Source organism: Lipotes vexillifer, unplaced genomic scaffold (genome assembly GCF_000442215.2).
Source record: "Lipotes vexillifer unplaced genomic scaffold, Lipotes_vexillifer_v1.1 scaffold427, whole genome shotgun sequence".
In the NCBI taxonomy this organism is placed as follows: domain Eukaryota; kingdom Metazoa; phylum Chordata; class Mammalia; order Artiodactyla; family Lipotidae; genus Lipotes; species Lipotes vexillifer.
The window spans coordinates 161,676-177,813 of record NW_006790467.1 but is presented as its reverse complement, the minus strand read 5'-3'; the positions used below and the strand labels follow the sequence as shown (position 1 = coordinate 177,813).

The window sequence follows — 16,138 nt, the reverse complement described above, 5'->3', positions numbered from 1 at the left end:
TTGATGCAAAATCATCTGAACTTTAAAATTATCATAGAGTGCAAATCTTCCAGAAAATAAATTTTGGCAACAAAATTTGTTTAGTGTTTTTACCATACAATGAGAAGGAAAACAAAGCAAAATAAAACTTCATCAGAAAACCAACAGAGTGGACCTAAGGAATCGTCAGATACATTTTAGATCCATTTCTATAGACATTTAATGACGTATTTTTACGAATTCCATGATTAGAAACAAACATTTTATAGGTTTATTTTCAGGATGAATTCTATTGCTATTATGACATATTATTTCATTTTTACCCTACTCTCTTTAATAATACTATTTTAAAAGCACCAGTTACAAATCTGAAACTTGCTACTTAGGGTCAGATTCCAAGGTAATAAATTCCTAGTCTCCATTAATGTTGTTAACTGAAATAAATCAATAGGAAACAGAGTGAGTGCTCCACTGAAACCTGTATAATAACATTTATTTTCCCTTGGTGAGAACAGAGAAAGAAATTGCATTAAGTACAGTAAGGGGAATGGCAGCTGCACAGTAAGTGCTTTAAAGACTTAAAGTTTTATAACAAAATTGTGAAATACTTAAGTTATCAAGTGTAAGTGTCAGGTTCTGAGCAATACATTACAGTCTGCTTTTATGAGTGAGAAAGTTTCTCTATCAAATAAAAGAATCCCAGGGAGACCTGGAGTTCAATAAAAGTCAATGAATTGCAAGTATCAACTTCTGGTTATAAATATCTTGAGAAATTATAAGATGATAGGATTTCTCTTCAATAAATATTAGTTTATCACTAATGTCAAATTATAATTAGATCTCTCTACAGAGTAATTAAACTTGTTCAGTAATGTCACACTTACCTTTTTCTTCACCTCCGGCCTAAACATGTTAAGTCCCCCACTCATTGTCAGTGCAACAAAAGCTTGCTTCCGGCTATTTGACCAAAGAAACCTAATCATGAATTTTCAGTTCTTCTTGGACGCAAGCCGTCTTTAAAGGAACCAATTTCATGAGCACTGTTGAATGTCTGATGATGTGGATGGCTATGGGTCAGCACAGAACAGGGTCATCTGTCAACAAAGTAAATTGATTACAGTAATTTTATCTTTTAAGTAAGTTACACATTGATCCTAGTTGAGTAATCTGATTCAATTTGTGTGGAATTGTTTGAAATACTACTCAGTAAAACTTGATCTGGAACACAGATAAAGTTATTTTGGGGTATTAGAGACTGATCAGAGGCACTGAGTATATTAACCTAATTTACCTTTAATCTTTGGTGTTATGAGTAGTCTAAGGTCCTGTAAACAGAAGGATCTGCTTAAAAGAGGGATTTTTTTTTTTTTTTTTTTTTTCCACTTTACAAGGGATACACTAGCAACCTTTCTTGGTCTCATATAGCACATCGTATTGATCCCTGAAAATGGTTATCTGTCGTATGAATACATAGAATTATTTTTGTGGTGTAACTTTACTGGTAAGATTTTCTTCTCGAATAATTAGATTGTTGAATTTGATTAAAATGAGCCAATTGAAGATAAAAATAATTGATCAACTGATCAGAAATGGTATGTTGAAGAGTCAAATTTTTGAATTTAATAAATCCCTGTTCTTTATTCTATCAAGAATAGGAACCCATCTGTAAATACTGGAAAATAGTAGCTTCTTAACCCAACTTAGAGTAAAAGTGCCAGCTCTTATCATTAAAACAATTTGTCTCTTTTAACAATGAATCAACAGTGCTTTAAATCTCTATAAAATGTATTTATTTTAACAGTTTTCATTATTTATGGTTCTGAATTTAAAAATTTTTTAGTACTCTGAAGTTGATTGAACAGCATGTTAATTAAACCAATTTGCTAACCAAAATTGATTAGCCAGTTGTTGAAAAACCACTGTAATAAGTAATCCAGGGTGTTTACTTTGAGAAATCAGATTATTGTCATTTATCAGGTAATGGTCATTGAGCTGTTGTTAGGGGCCTCTAACTACTAAAGTCTTCCTCGTGGGAAGAAGATGAGCAGCCAGGCTCTGAGGCTCTAACTACTTTTGTTGCTTGACAACATTCCTTCCATTTTGCTTATAGATTAAGTATTCATAGTAGTTCCTGGTTGCATAACAAAAATGGGAAAAACCTGTAATGTCAAGCTGGTAATTTTTTTCTTTTTTTTCTTTTCTTATAGAATGAAAGATTCTTTAAATTCTATAGTGCTTTACAATTTTCAAAAGTTTCACACAGATGATTTCATATAACCCCATAATAACCCTTTTCCCCCCCCACCCCTATATTGCCCCTCCCCCTTCTGCCTCCCCACTGGTAACCACTCATTTTGTTCTCTGTATCTGTGAGTCAGCTTCTTTTTTTGTTATAGTCACTAATTTGTTGACTTTTTAGATTCCATGTATAACAGATATCGTACAGTGTTTGTATTTCTGTCTGACTTATTTTACTTAATATAATGCCCTCCAAGTCCACCCAAGTTGCTATAAATGGCAACGTTTTTTTTTATGGCTGAGTAGTAGTCCATTGTATATACATATACCACATCTTCTTTATCTGTTCATCTGTTGATAGCAATTGTAAATAGTGCTGCTAGGAACATTGGAGTACATGTATCTTTTTGAATTAGTGTTTTGGGTTTGTTTTGTTTTGTTGGGTTTTTTTGGCTATATACCCTGGAGTGAAATTCCTGGGTCATATGCTAGTTCTATTTTTAGTTTTTTTGAGAAACCTCAACACTGTTAAACTGGTATTATTTTTAGTTTAGTTTTGTTTTGTTTTTGAGACACCTGATAGTTGAGATTAAAAATACAAATAATCCAACCTAGTGACTATTATATATATATATATTTTTTTAATTACACAGGTTTAGGATAAAATCATCTCCAAAGCATCAGATATTTCTAAAAATTCAACTATTTTTATTCCATAGCTATGTTTATACTTTATCTAGTTTCATGAAATATTACTAATGCTGTAACAATAAAATAAATTTTAAAATGCTGACGTCAAAATGTTCTTTCTGGTCAAATACTGATTTCATTCATTAACACTAAACTCTGTTCAGATCTATTTAAATTGTGGTCTTCTCCACTTTCTTTCAAAGATGTTGGAACCGTTCTTAAAGTAGTTTCAATTCCTAAGGAGACTTGGCATGATTTAGAAGAAGTTCTGCTGGAAGAAATGACAGTTTTTCGGGTGAGTGCTGCTTAATTTCAAGTGTCAACAAGTTCCCCTGTATGTCTTTTCCCCAGGACAGCTGCACAGTGAACTTGGTATGGACAAGCAGTCTAGCATACCCTTCTAATTAGCTTGTCAATTAGAAAGCCAGACACTAGTCAAAATAAACCTTGAAACTTTCAATGCTAGTTAAATCAAAAAGTGTAAAGAAATATATCCTTGGCTCATATTTCGTTTTCTCAATGATAAATTATATGATTTACATTTTATATTATTTATGTAAGTTACCTCAATGAACAAACCCTGTGTGCCTCCTACCCTCCAAATCCCCTCTTTCACACTCAGTGGTATAACTGGGATGATAGGTAACTTCCATGAATGTATTAAAGGAAATATATTCAGAATGATAACAGAATGAAGACATTTCAATAATTTTTTAGCTTATTTGTGAATTGTTCTATCATATTTTCCTAAAGAAATCACTTGTTAGCAAAAAAAAGTTTCTGAGGTTTTTATATCACTTGTGGAAAATCTGTTATGAATTCCTAGTCTACACAATTAAGAAGAGTACAGATAGTTGTCCTTTTGTCCTGAATCACTGATGGCCCAAGTAGGTTTATATAGGATTGGGGGTAGAGGCAGCAGTATATGGATTGAAGTGAGGGAGGAAAACTGAAGTAATGTAGCATACACCACATTTCTTTTAGAAAGCCAGCTAGGAGGAAGAGTTTGAATTGAAGCACACCTTGATATAAATCATTTATGAAATATGACAGAGAAATAGATGCCTATCAAAGGTGTTATTTCAGTTTTTGATAAAAAAAAGAAGGCAAAAATCTGAGACATTTATAACTGCAAAATAAACTAGAATTAGAAGAATTTCATGGATAGAAAATGAGAAAATATTGGATCTAGTCTCACAACTTAACATTATCTCATTTAGTCTCCAGAAATCTCACTTTATCTATAAAATGAAGTGGATGGATTAAAGTTTTCAGTTGATTAAATATTTTGATTGTAAGGAAAGTCTTCCCAAGACTTCTTTTAGCCCCATACTTCTAGACCAGTTTATTAACACAATAGAGCTCTAGCTCACTCTTCACTAATACTTTGAAGAGAAAATAAAGTAAAATATGGCAAGCTTTTAGTATATATATTGATTCAAATAAAGTCATGATTAGCTTTGAAACAGATAACTGGTACATCATGACACAGACATCTTGTAATAACTAAACAGTGTTCTAATGGGAAGGGCTTAGGTTCTTCAGTCATAGCTAGCTACATGGCAGTTCTGTTTGGAACCCATACAGTCCCTCTTAGCTTCCCTAGCAGGAAAAATAATACCTACCTCACAAGGAAGCTAGAAGAATTAGAGACACTATATGTAGAACATCCAGGACAGTGCCAGCTCCTGTGCTCAGAATCTTACTGTTGATATAATTTTACTTGTTTTAGTTTGTCTACACTGAATATAAGCCACATTCTCAGTAGCCTTCTCTACTAATCCTTGGTTTAAGTCTTAGAATAACACAATCATCGTAATTCTAGTATGATTTTTAAAATCAGGCACTTGGACCTTACTTTGTCTGGTATAGAATGATGACTAATCCCTATCTTTCACCAAGTCCCATTTCATTATTTACGCATTGATACTTTATCCTACAAATTCAAAAATACAATTATGCAAATAGACTGTGTCAGTAATACAGAGCCCATCTAGATTTAGCAAACAAATTATGGGCACTGAGGGGCAGATACATATATTGCTGTCTTGTGTCCATTGTTGTGTCTCCAGAGCCTGAAGTGTGTTTTCAACCTACATTTATTAAATGAATAAAGGAATCAGTATTTATGCAAAAATGAAAAATGAGAAATTAAAGAGTTTAAGGTCTTCTTAGGAAGACCCCACTTAAAGTGAGGTGCCAGAGTATGAGGAAGATAAACCGAGAACAGCAAAAAGTTATCCTGCTGATTATATCCCGTATTATTCTAGTAGAAAAAAATTTTTACCAATTCTGTATTTTTGGAAACCTATATTACCACCACTGTAGCAAATGAAGTTGCAGGAGTACTAAAATATTGTTAACTTTAGAATTTCTTAACTATTTCCAGAATCTTTTACTTTTGAATTTGTCATGTTTCCTTTGCATATTCCCCTTCAGTTATAGTACATGATTATAACAAGTTCCATTTACTAATTCAACTGTAAACAAACATGTCTACCATGGTCCTGGCACAATGCTAAGTTCTGGTAATTCTGGTGAAGTTCTGAACACTATAAACATGGTCCCTGACCTTATGTAGCTTAGAGACTCTTCCAAGTACTTAATTTATTATCTTTTAGTACAATTAAGTTTTATCTTGTAGAATTGTACGATTATGTCATGCCATTTTAAAAAATAAGGTTCTTTTTATCTATTATTTAATTATTTTCCAGGATTTTATGAATCAGAATATGTATAATTTTGCAGTAATACTGTGTTCTAGCTAATTTTCATTCCCTACATCTCTGGGATTTTAAGTTTACGTTTCACATCTTATCTATGTTTTTTAATAGTAAATCAAATTTTAGTTTAAAAATATTACTTTAAGCTGACCTATTAAATGACTTTTAACAAAATCTTGAGAGGTTGGAAGCCAACCCAAATATTTAATGTCTATTAGATTTTGTTAGTGTTTTGCAGTTTCCAGAGACATACACAGCCGAATTACACCTATGAAAACTATTGGATGACCTTTTTGTGGTTTTTTAAGTTGTCATGAGAGAGGTTCTTTATTCAGTTTTTAACAATTAGGTATAAATATGTAATATTGTGCTTTCATGGAAATGATTGTTTATGAGTTTATAATTTTGTTAAAAGATTGTTTGCAGCGTGGGACACATCTTCCAGAGATAAATGTTCCATTTTTCTTCCATATTCTGTTTTATGCATTGTTGTCATTATTATTTCTTTGGCACCCAAGTAGACAAAACGTATTTGGGCAGAGTTTAGAGAAATATTTTCTTTCAACATTCTATTCTATCAGGCAAAGTTCATACATATATTGTGGTCTAGCAATTGGAATATTTCACTGTCAAACTTTGTTTAATTTTGCAGAAGGAGGGCAAAAAACACATTAAAGCAATTTCTGTATACACTGAAACAAGCAGAGAAATGTTACAGTTTCTGTATTTTTATTTGAGCCTTTCAAGTCATTCCATTTAACATAAAATAAAATTTAAAAGGGTTAATTTGAGCACTGTGGTAGTTTGACAAGTTAAATAGACAAGGAACAGATTTAGGGTCCTGGTGGTATCTGATACTCTTGGATTTTAAAAAGAAAGACATTTAATGTCAACCAACCAGTTAATTTTACCATAATATCATCTCCAGGAGACCATGTTCATTATGTGTCTTTGCTAGACTGAATAACCAAACCTCATATAAAATCCAGAATTAAAGCCAGTACTATGTCCATTGCCATCTTGAGGTTGGTTTTAGGAAAATACCCTGGCTAATCACAGAACATTCCAGTGGTTCCAGTTACATCTAAGATACTTTTTTTCTGGGTGAAATCAAATCCCAATAAGAGTATAGAAAGAAAAATATTCCTCAGTAATAAAACTTCCATTTTAGAGTAAAATTTTTGTAGGTAACAAGATGTGAGATAAAATTGGCCTTGGTATAGGACTCTAGAAATGACTTTAAATAGCCATTATGTATTCAAAATGGTATCAAAGTACTAAGACACAAACCTGATTCCAAATACTACTTGTAACCATAAATTGGTGTTTGAATCTCATTTACTATGTGATTCCAAACAAGTTGGTTAAAGTCAGTTGAGCCTCCACTTCTTCATTTCATAATTTTTTTTTTTTAATGAAGATTACTGGTAAATTGTAGCTATTGTTAACTAGTTATACAAATGAAAATCTCATTTAAAATAAATGCTTGAAAATTCTGCACCTATACCTTGTTAAAAAAATATTCAAAAGGTATGAAAACCAGATGTATGCTGATTTTTACTTTACTCACATTGAGACTTTTTTCTTTCCAGTCCAAAGAGGGTTTTACTTTTGAGACAGTGGGGTGTTCAAGTCGCAATGCATTTAGTACAGTGGGTTTTATTTATAGTCCTATTGACTGCAAAGGATTGCAAGGCAGTTACATTGATAACGCATGCATTTTAAACCCAATTTATGCAATATTCCATGAACAGCTGAGCAAATAAATGAAAGAGTTTAATTTTCATTCAGATGTAAATCATAATTGATGCTTTCCAAAACCTAGTCTATTAACTCATTCTAAAGGAGCATCAGCATGCGTGGCATCCAGGGAGCTCTGTCAGATTCTCCTGGGATCAGCAGGTTGAAAAGCTCTGCAAGTGTGCAAGTTTAATAAGTACTAGATTAAAATATCTGAAAAAAATATATAGCAAATTAGAGTCATAGAAAATCTTGAAAAGATGCTAAGTTTTTAATTTCATTTTTACTTGAACTCCAATTAAATTTGCACTTGAAACCAGTTTCATGAAAATGCTTATGAAGCTACATCTGTTTTAAATGAAAGTTATATTCATCACCAACTAGGGCTCAGAAAAAAATATAGCTTATTTAAATGGATGTCATCTTAATATATTGTCTATTAAAATTCAACCGCAGGCAGCATATAGCACATCCTATTCCAAGCAGTTATTACTTTCCTGGTCTAAAAAATAAGTAAGTTTCTTTTAATTAAGAGATTCTAGAATCTTAATTAAAGAAAATTAAAATTATAATATGGCACAATGGAGTTTCTTGTGTATTGGGGTTTGTTTTGTTTTACAATTTATGTATGAAGTGATCATTTCCACCTACCTTACAGACATATAATTTTTTGTATTGTCAATGAATGTGAAATGTCTGAAAATTCACCAGCTTCACTTTTATATAGTTTCACTGAAGTTTTTAAAAGAACTGAGACATAGCTAACTTTCATTTTAATTATACTAGCTGTTGATTCTCTAAGAAGTACTTTCCTTGTAACTTGGCTATAAAATTTATTTCATGAAAGTCCCTATGAAGTTAGCTGCTTACATAACCACATGACCACTTTTCCTGTGAAACTCTTGGAATGGAAGAAGCTGTTATGGAATATTTTCCTGACTCTCTCAAATTCTTTGTTTGGGTTCACTTATTTCAATATTATGTAAACCTAAATACAGTAGTCAATTTTATCTTTTAAAACTAAAAATGTATGATGAATTGGCCCCTTGATTTTTGTGATTTGATGCTACTAAATTCCAAAGATCTTATTTCTGTATAGAGAAAATTGGTAGATATTTCTTTCATCATAGTTGTCTTTATGATTGACAGTTCCTATAGAAAATTATTTTTCATATCATTAAACTCTGAAAATGGGAAATTATGGGAAATCTCTAACTTATCCCATCACATTAATTTACATTCTAAATCATTTGTCTCATTTGTGTCTCAGGCAGGTTGTCTTAAATTTGTTAACAAAATTCTGTGCTCAGCTTAGATGTCAGGGTTCAAAGTGGAAATTTGCAATTCTGCAGTACTCAGGGGGTAATTAAAGCCACAAGAGTGGGTAAGCCCACCAGGAACATAATTTGGCATCCAAAGAAGAGTGGAAAGGAGTCGGCAAGGCAAATATATGAGGAATGGCTTGAGATAGAAAAGACTGAAAAAGGCTAAGAATAGTCAGTAAAGAGTTTCAAGGCATAATGAAGTCTAAAGGAGGAAGCAGTCAAGAAGAAATGACTGGTCAATAGTGCCATATCAAACAAGAAGTCCAGCAATAATAATAGACTGAAAGCTTCCATTCAGCATCAGTGATTTCTCTTTCTGAGAATCAGGCCACCTCTCTAGAGTAAGGGCTAGACTCAGTGCGCTAAGGGATGAATGGCACTGAATGGGACATGAAGAAGTAAAGATGGTGAGTATAGAATATTCAGATTATTTTCAAAGAAATTACAGCTAACTTTAAAGGATTAAGGAAAAACTTCTTTTAAAGGATGGCCTCCTTTATCTCATATACAAATTCAGTTGAAGGAACAGAGTATAATGGGGAGAGTAAAAGAGATAGGAGAGAAGGGGGAAAATTGGTGGGGAATTCATTTATTCATTCATTCACTCATTCATTTTTTAACAAATATTTATTGACAACTTGCGAATTACACTTAACCTTTGAACAACTTGGGGGTTAGGTGCACCAACCCTCCAGGCAGGGGAGAATCTGAGTATAACTTTACAGTTGGCCCCCCATATGTGTGGTTTTGCATCCATGGATTCATCCAGCGCTGATGGTGTAGTACTATAATACTATAATTGTAAATACTATAGTATTTACAATTGAAAAAAATCCACGTCTAAGTGGACCCACAAAGTTCAAACCCCTTTTGTTCAAGGGTCAACTGTAAGAGCAACAATCCCAGGTATGTGGCAGTGCACGAAACAGCCCAAAATCCCAGGCCTAAATTAGTGTGTCGGGCGGTAGAGGGGTGGGGAGGGCTGGGGCCAGGGGAAGATAAACAATTAAGAAAACATATGAGAGATTGGTTCAAGATGATGGAGTAGAAGGGCGTGCTCTCACTCCCTCTTGCAAGAGCACCAGAATCACAACTAACTGCTGAAAAATCATCGACAGGAAGACACTGGACCTCACCAAAACAGATACCCCACATCCAAAGACAAAGGAGAAGCCACAATGAGATGGTATGAGGGATGCAATCACAATAAAATCAAAGCCCATAACTGCTGGGTGGGTGACTCACAAACTGGAGAACACTTATATCACAGAAGTCCACACACAGGAGTGAAGGTTCTGAGCCCCAAGTCAGGCTTCCCAACCTGGGGGTCGGGCAGTGGGAGGAGGAATTCCTAGAGAATCAGGCTTTGAAGGCTAGCAGGATTTCATTGCAGGACTCTGACAGTATTGGGGAAAACAGAGACTCTACTCTTTGAGAGCACACACAAAGTAGTGTGTGCATCGGGACACAGGGGAAGGAGCAGTGACCCCATAGGAAACTGAACCAGATCTACCTGCTAGTGTTGGAGGGTCTCCTTGCAGAGGTGGGGGTGGGGGGCTGTGGCTCACCGTGGTGACAAGGGCACTGGCAGCACAAGTTCTGGGAAGTACTCCTTGGCATGAGCCCTCCCAGAGTCCCCCATTAGCCCCAGCAAAGAGCCTGGGTAGGCTCCAGTGTTGGGTCACCTCAGGCCAAACAACCAACAGGGAGGGAACCCAGCCCCATCCATCAGCAGTCAAGAGGATTAAAGTTTTACTGAGCTCTGCCCACCAAAGCAACAGCCAGCTCTACCCACCACCAGTCCCTCCCATCAGGAAATTTTCACAAGCCTCTTAGATAGCCTCATGCACCAGAGGGCAGACAGCAGAAGCAAGGAGAACTACAATACTGCAGCCTGTGGAACAAAAACCACATTCACAGAAAGATACACAAGATGAAAAGGCAGAGGGCTATGCACCAGATGAAGGAACAAGATAAAACCCCAGAGAAACAACTAAATGAAGTGTAGACAGGAAACCTTCCAGAAAAAGAATTCAGAATAGTGATAGTGAAGATGATCCAGGACCCTGGAAAAAGAATGGAGGCAAAGATCGGGAAGATGCAAGAAATGTTTAACAAAGACCTAGAAGAATTAAAGAAAAAACAGATGAAGAATACAATAACTGAAATGAAAAATACACTAGAAGGAATCAACAGCAGAATGACTGAGGCAGAAGAACGGATAAGTGACCTGGAAGACAGAATGTTGGGATTCACTGCTGCAGAACAGAATAAAGAAAAAAGAATGAAAAGAAATGAAAACAGCCTAAGAGACCTCTGACACAACATTAAATGCAACAACATTCACATTATAGGGATCCCAGAAGGAGAAGAGAGAGAGAAAGTACCCGAGGAAATATTTGGAGAGATTATAGTCGAAAACTTCCCTAACATGGGAAAGGAAATAGCCACCCAAGTCCAGGAAGTGCAGAGAGTCCCATACAGGATAAACCCAAGGAGAAACACACTGAGACACATAGTAGTCAAATTGGCAAAATTTAAAGACAAAGAAAAATTATTAAAAGCAGCAAGGGAAGAATGACAAATAACATACAAGGGAACTCCCATAAGGTTAACAGCTCATTTCTCAGCAGAAGCTCTACAAACCAAAAGGGAGTGGCATGATATACTTAAAATGATGAAAGGGAAGAACCTACAACCAAGATTACTCTACCTGGATAGGATCTCATTCAGATTCGATGGGGAAATCAAAAGCTTTACAGACAAGCAAAAGCGAAGAGAATTCAGCACCACCAAACCAGCTCTACAACAAATGCTAAAGGAACTTCTCTAAGTGGGAAACACAAGGGAAGAAAAAGATGCACAAAAACAAACCCAAAACAATTAAGAAAATGGTAATAGGAACATCATATAGATAATTACCTAAAACGTGAATGGATTAAATGCTCCAACCAAAAGACACAGCCTTGCTGAATGGATACAAAAACGAGACCCATCTATATGCTGTCTATAAGAGACCCACTTCAGACCTAGGGACACATGCAGACTGAAAGTGAGGGGATGGAAAAAGATATTCCATGCAAATGGAAATCAATAAAAGCTGGAGTAGCAATACTCATATCAGATAAACTAGAGTTTAAAATAAAGAATGTTACAAGAGACCAGGAAGGACACTACATAGTGATCAAGGGACCAATCCAAGAAGAAGATATAACAATTATAAATGTCTATACACCCAACATAGGAGTACCTCAATATATAAGGCAACTGCTAAGAGCTATAAGAGAGGAAATTGACAGTAACACAGTAATAGTGGGGACTTTAACACCTCACTTACACCAATGGACAGATCATCCAAAATGAAAATAAATAAGGAAACAGAAGCTTTAAATGACACAATAAACCAGATAGATTTAATTGATATTTATAGGACATTCCATCCAGAAACAGCAGATTACACTTTCTCCTCAAGTGCACATGGAATATTCTCCAGCATAGATCACATCTTGTGTCACAAATCAAGCCACAGTAAGTTTAAGAAAACTGAAATCCTATCAAGCATCTTTTCTGACCACAACACTGTGAGAGTAGAAATCCATTGCACAGGAAAAAACATGAAAAACACAAACACATGGAGGCTAAACAATACGTTACTTAATAACCAAGAGATCACTGAAGACATCAAAGAGGAAATCAAAAAATACCTAGAGACAAATGACAGTGAAAACACAACAATCCAAAACCTATGGGATGCAGCAAAAGCATTTCTAAGAGGGATGTTTATAGCTATACAAGCCTACCTCAAGAAACAAGAAACATCTCAAATAAACAATCTAACCTTACACTAAAGGAACTAGAGAAAGAAGAACAAACAAAACCCAAAGTTAGCAAAAGGAAAGACATCATAAAGATCAGAGCAGAAATAAATGGCATAGAAACAACAACAAAAAAACAATAGCAAGGATCAATAAACCTAAAAGCTGGTTCTTTAAGAAGATAAAATTGATAAGCCATTAGTCAGACTCATAAAGAAAAAGAGGGAGAGGACTCAAATCAATATTAGAAATGAAAAAGAAGTTACAACAGACACTGCAGAAATAAAAAGCATCCTAAGAGACTACTCCAGGCAACTCTATGCCAATAAAATGGACAACCTGGAAGAAATGGACAAATTCTTAGAAAGGTATAACCTTCTAAGACTGAACCAGGAAGAAATAGAAAATATGAACAGACCATTCACAAGTAATGAAATTGACACTGTGATTAAAAATCTTCCAACAAACAAAAGTCCAGAACTAGATGGCTTCACAAGTGCATTCTTTCAAACATTTAGAGAAGAGCTAACACCCATCCTTCTCAGTCTCTTCCAGAAAATTGCACCGGGCGCTTCCCTGGTGGCACAGTGGCTGAGAATCTGCCTGCCAATGCAGGGGACACGGGATCGAGCCCTGGTCTGGGAAGATCACACATGGCGTGGAGCAACTAGGCCCGTGAGCCACAACTTCTGAGCCTGCGCATCTGGAATTTGTGCTCCACAACAAGTGAGGCTGCGACAGTGAGAGGCCCATGCACCGCGATGAAGAGTGGACCCCGCTCGCCACGACTAGAGAAAGCCCACGCACAGAAGCGAACATGCAACACAGCCATAAATGAATGAATGAATGAATAAATAAATAAATAAATAAATAAATAATGCACAGGAAGGAACACTCCCAAATTCATTCTTGAGGCCACCATCACCCTGATACCAAAACCAAAGATACTACAAAAGAAAATTACAAACCAATATCATTCATGAATATAGATGCAGAAATCCTCAACAAAATACTAGCAAACAGAATCCAACAACACATTAAGAGGATCATACACCATGATCAAGTGGGATTTATCCCAAGGATGCAAGGATTCTTCAGTATACGCAAATCAATATGATATACCATATTAACAAATTGAAGAATAAAAACCATATGATCATCTCAATAGATGCAGAAAAGGCTTTTGACAAAATTCAATATGCATTTATGATAACTCTCCAGAAAGTGGGCATAGAGGGAAACTACCTCAACATAATAAAGGCCATATACAACAAACCCACAGCAAACATCAGTCTTAATGGTGCAAAACTGAAATCATTTCCTCTAAGATCAGGAACAAGACAAGCATGTCCACTCTCACCACTATTATTCAACATAGCTTTGGAAGTCCTAGCCACGGCAGGCAGAGGAGAAAAAGAAAAAAAGGAATACATATTGGAAAAGAAAAAGTAAAACTGTCACTGTTTGCAGATGACATGATACTATACATAGAGAATCCTAAAGATGCCACCAGAAAACTATTAGAGCTAATCAATGAATTTGGTAAAGTTGCAGAATACAAAATCAATGAACAGAAATCTCTTGCATTCCTATACACTTATGCTGAAAAATCTGAAAGAGAAATTAAGGAAACACTCCCATTTACCACTGCAACAAAAAGAATAAAATACTTATGAATAAGCTTAGCTAAGGAGATAAAAGACCTGTATGCAGAAACTATAAGACACTGTTGAAAGAAATTAAAGATGATACCAAAAGATGGAGAGATATACCATGTTCTTAGATTGGAAGAATCAATATTGTGGAGATGACTATACTACCCAAAGCAATCTACAGATTCAGTGCAATCCCTGTCAAATTACCAATGGTGTGTTTTACAGAACCAGAACAAAAAATCTTAAACTTAAAATTTGTATGGAGACACAAAAGACCCCAAATAGCCAAAGCAGTCTTGAGGGGAAAAAATGGTGCTGGAGGAATCAGACTCCCTGACTTCAGACTATACTACAAAGCTACAGTAATAAGACAACACGGTAGTGGCACATAAACATAAATATAGATCAATGAACAGGTTAGAAAGCCCAGAGATAAACCCACACACCTATGGTCAACTAATCTATGACAAAGGAGGCAGCGATGTACAATGGAGAAAAGACAGTCTCTTCAATAAGTGGTGCTGGGAAAACTGGACAGCTACATGTAAAAGAATGAAATTAGGACACTCCCTAACATCATACACAAAAATAAACTCAAGATGCATTAGAGATCTAAATGTAAGACTGGACACTATAAAACTCTTAGAGGAAAACATAGGAAGAACATTCTTTGACATAAATCACAGCAAGATCTTTTTTGATCCACCTGCTAGAGTAATGGAAATAAAAAGAAAAATAAACATATGGGACCTAATGAATCTTCAAAGCTTTTGCACAGCAAAGGAAACCATACACAAGATGAAAAGACAATCCTCAGAATGGGAGAAATTATTTGCAAACGAATAAACAGACAAAGGGTTAGTCTCCAAAATACATAAACAACTCATGCCATTCAATATTAAAAAAACAACCCAATCCAAAAATGGGCAGAACACCGAAATAGAGATTTCTCCAAAGAAGACCAACAGATGGCCAAGAAGCACATGAAAAGCTGCTCAACATCACTAATTATTAGAGAAATGCAAATCAAAACTACAATGAGGTATCACCTCACACCAGTTAGAATGGGCATCATCAGAAAATCTACAAACAACAAATGCTGGAGAGGGTTTGGAGAAAAGGGAACCCTCTTGCACTGTTGATCAAATGTAAATTGATACAGCCACTATGGAGAATAGTATGGAGGCTCCTTAAAAAACTAAAAATAGAATTACCATATGACCCAGCCATCCCACTACTGGGCATATACCCAGAGAAAACCATAATTCAAAAAGACACATGCACCCCAACTTTCATTGCAGCACTGTTTGCAATAGCCAGGTCATGGAAGCAACCTAAATGCCCATCGACAGATGAATGGATAAAGAAGATGTGGTACGTATATACAATGGACTATTACTCTGCCATAAAAAGGAATGAAATTGGATCATTTGTAGAGACGTGGATGAATCTAGAGACTGTCATACAGAGTGAAGTAAGTCAGAAAGAGCAAAACAAATATCGTATATTAGCACATATATGTCGAACGTAGAAAAAAGGTATAGATGAACCGGATTGCAGGGCAGAAATTGAGACAGAGATGTAGAGAACAAACGTATGGACACCAAGGCGGGAAAGCGGCGGGGCTCTGTGTGTGTGTGTGTGTGTGTGTGTGTGTGTGTGTGATGAATTGGGCAATTGGGATTGACATGTATACACTGATGTGTATAAAATGGATGACTAATAACCTGCTGTATAAAAAAATAAAATTCATAAATTCAAAAAAAAAACATGTGAGATGCCTCTGCTGCTGTCCTCATAGCCTGTCAACCTCACCTCTAATTCTCACTGTGTGTCTTTTAGTTTTTGCCCCAGCACTTCCCTGACAGGCAAAAGGACAAGCAAGAGTCACAACTGAGGGTGTGGGAGATTTAACAACCCTGTAGGCATCCAAAGAGTAATGGAATATTTCCATATTTATATATATATAAAAC

The 16,138-nt window shown here is 35.5% G+C and overlaps 1 protein-coding gene across 1 annotated transcript in view; it reads left to right on the top strand.

The window, feature by feature from the left end:
• Positions 1–16,138, top strand: part of SEMA3A (semaphorin 3A) — a 231,644-nt gene that overhangs the window by 191,782 nt on the left and 23,724 nt on the right. Inside the window, exon 12 of the mRNA XM_007463740.1 lies at positions 3,111–3,202. Within this exon, the coding sequence (XP_007463802.1) occupies positions 3,111–3,202 (92 nt within the window). The remainder of the gene's footprint in view (positions 1–3,110; positions 3,203–16,138) is intronic.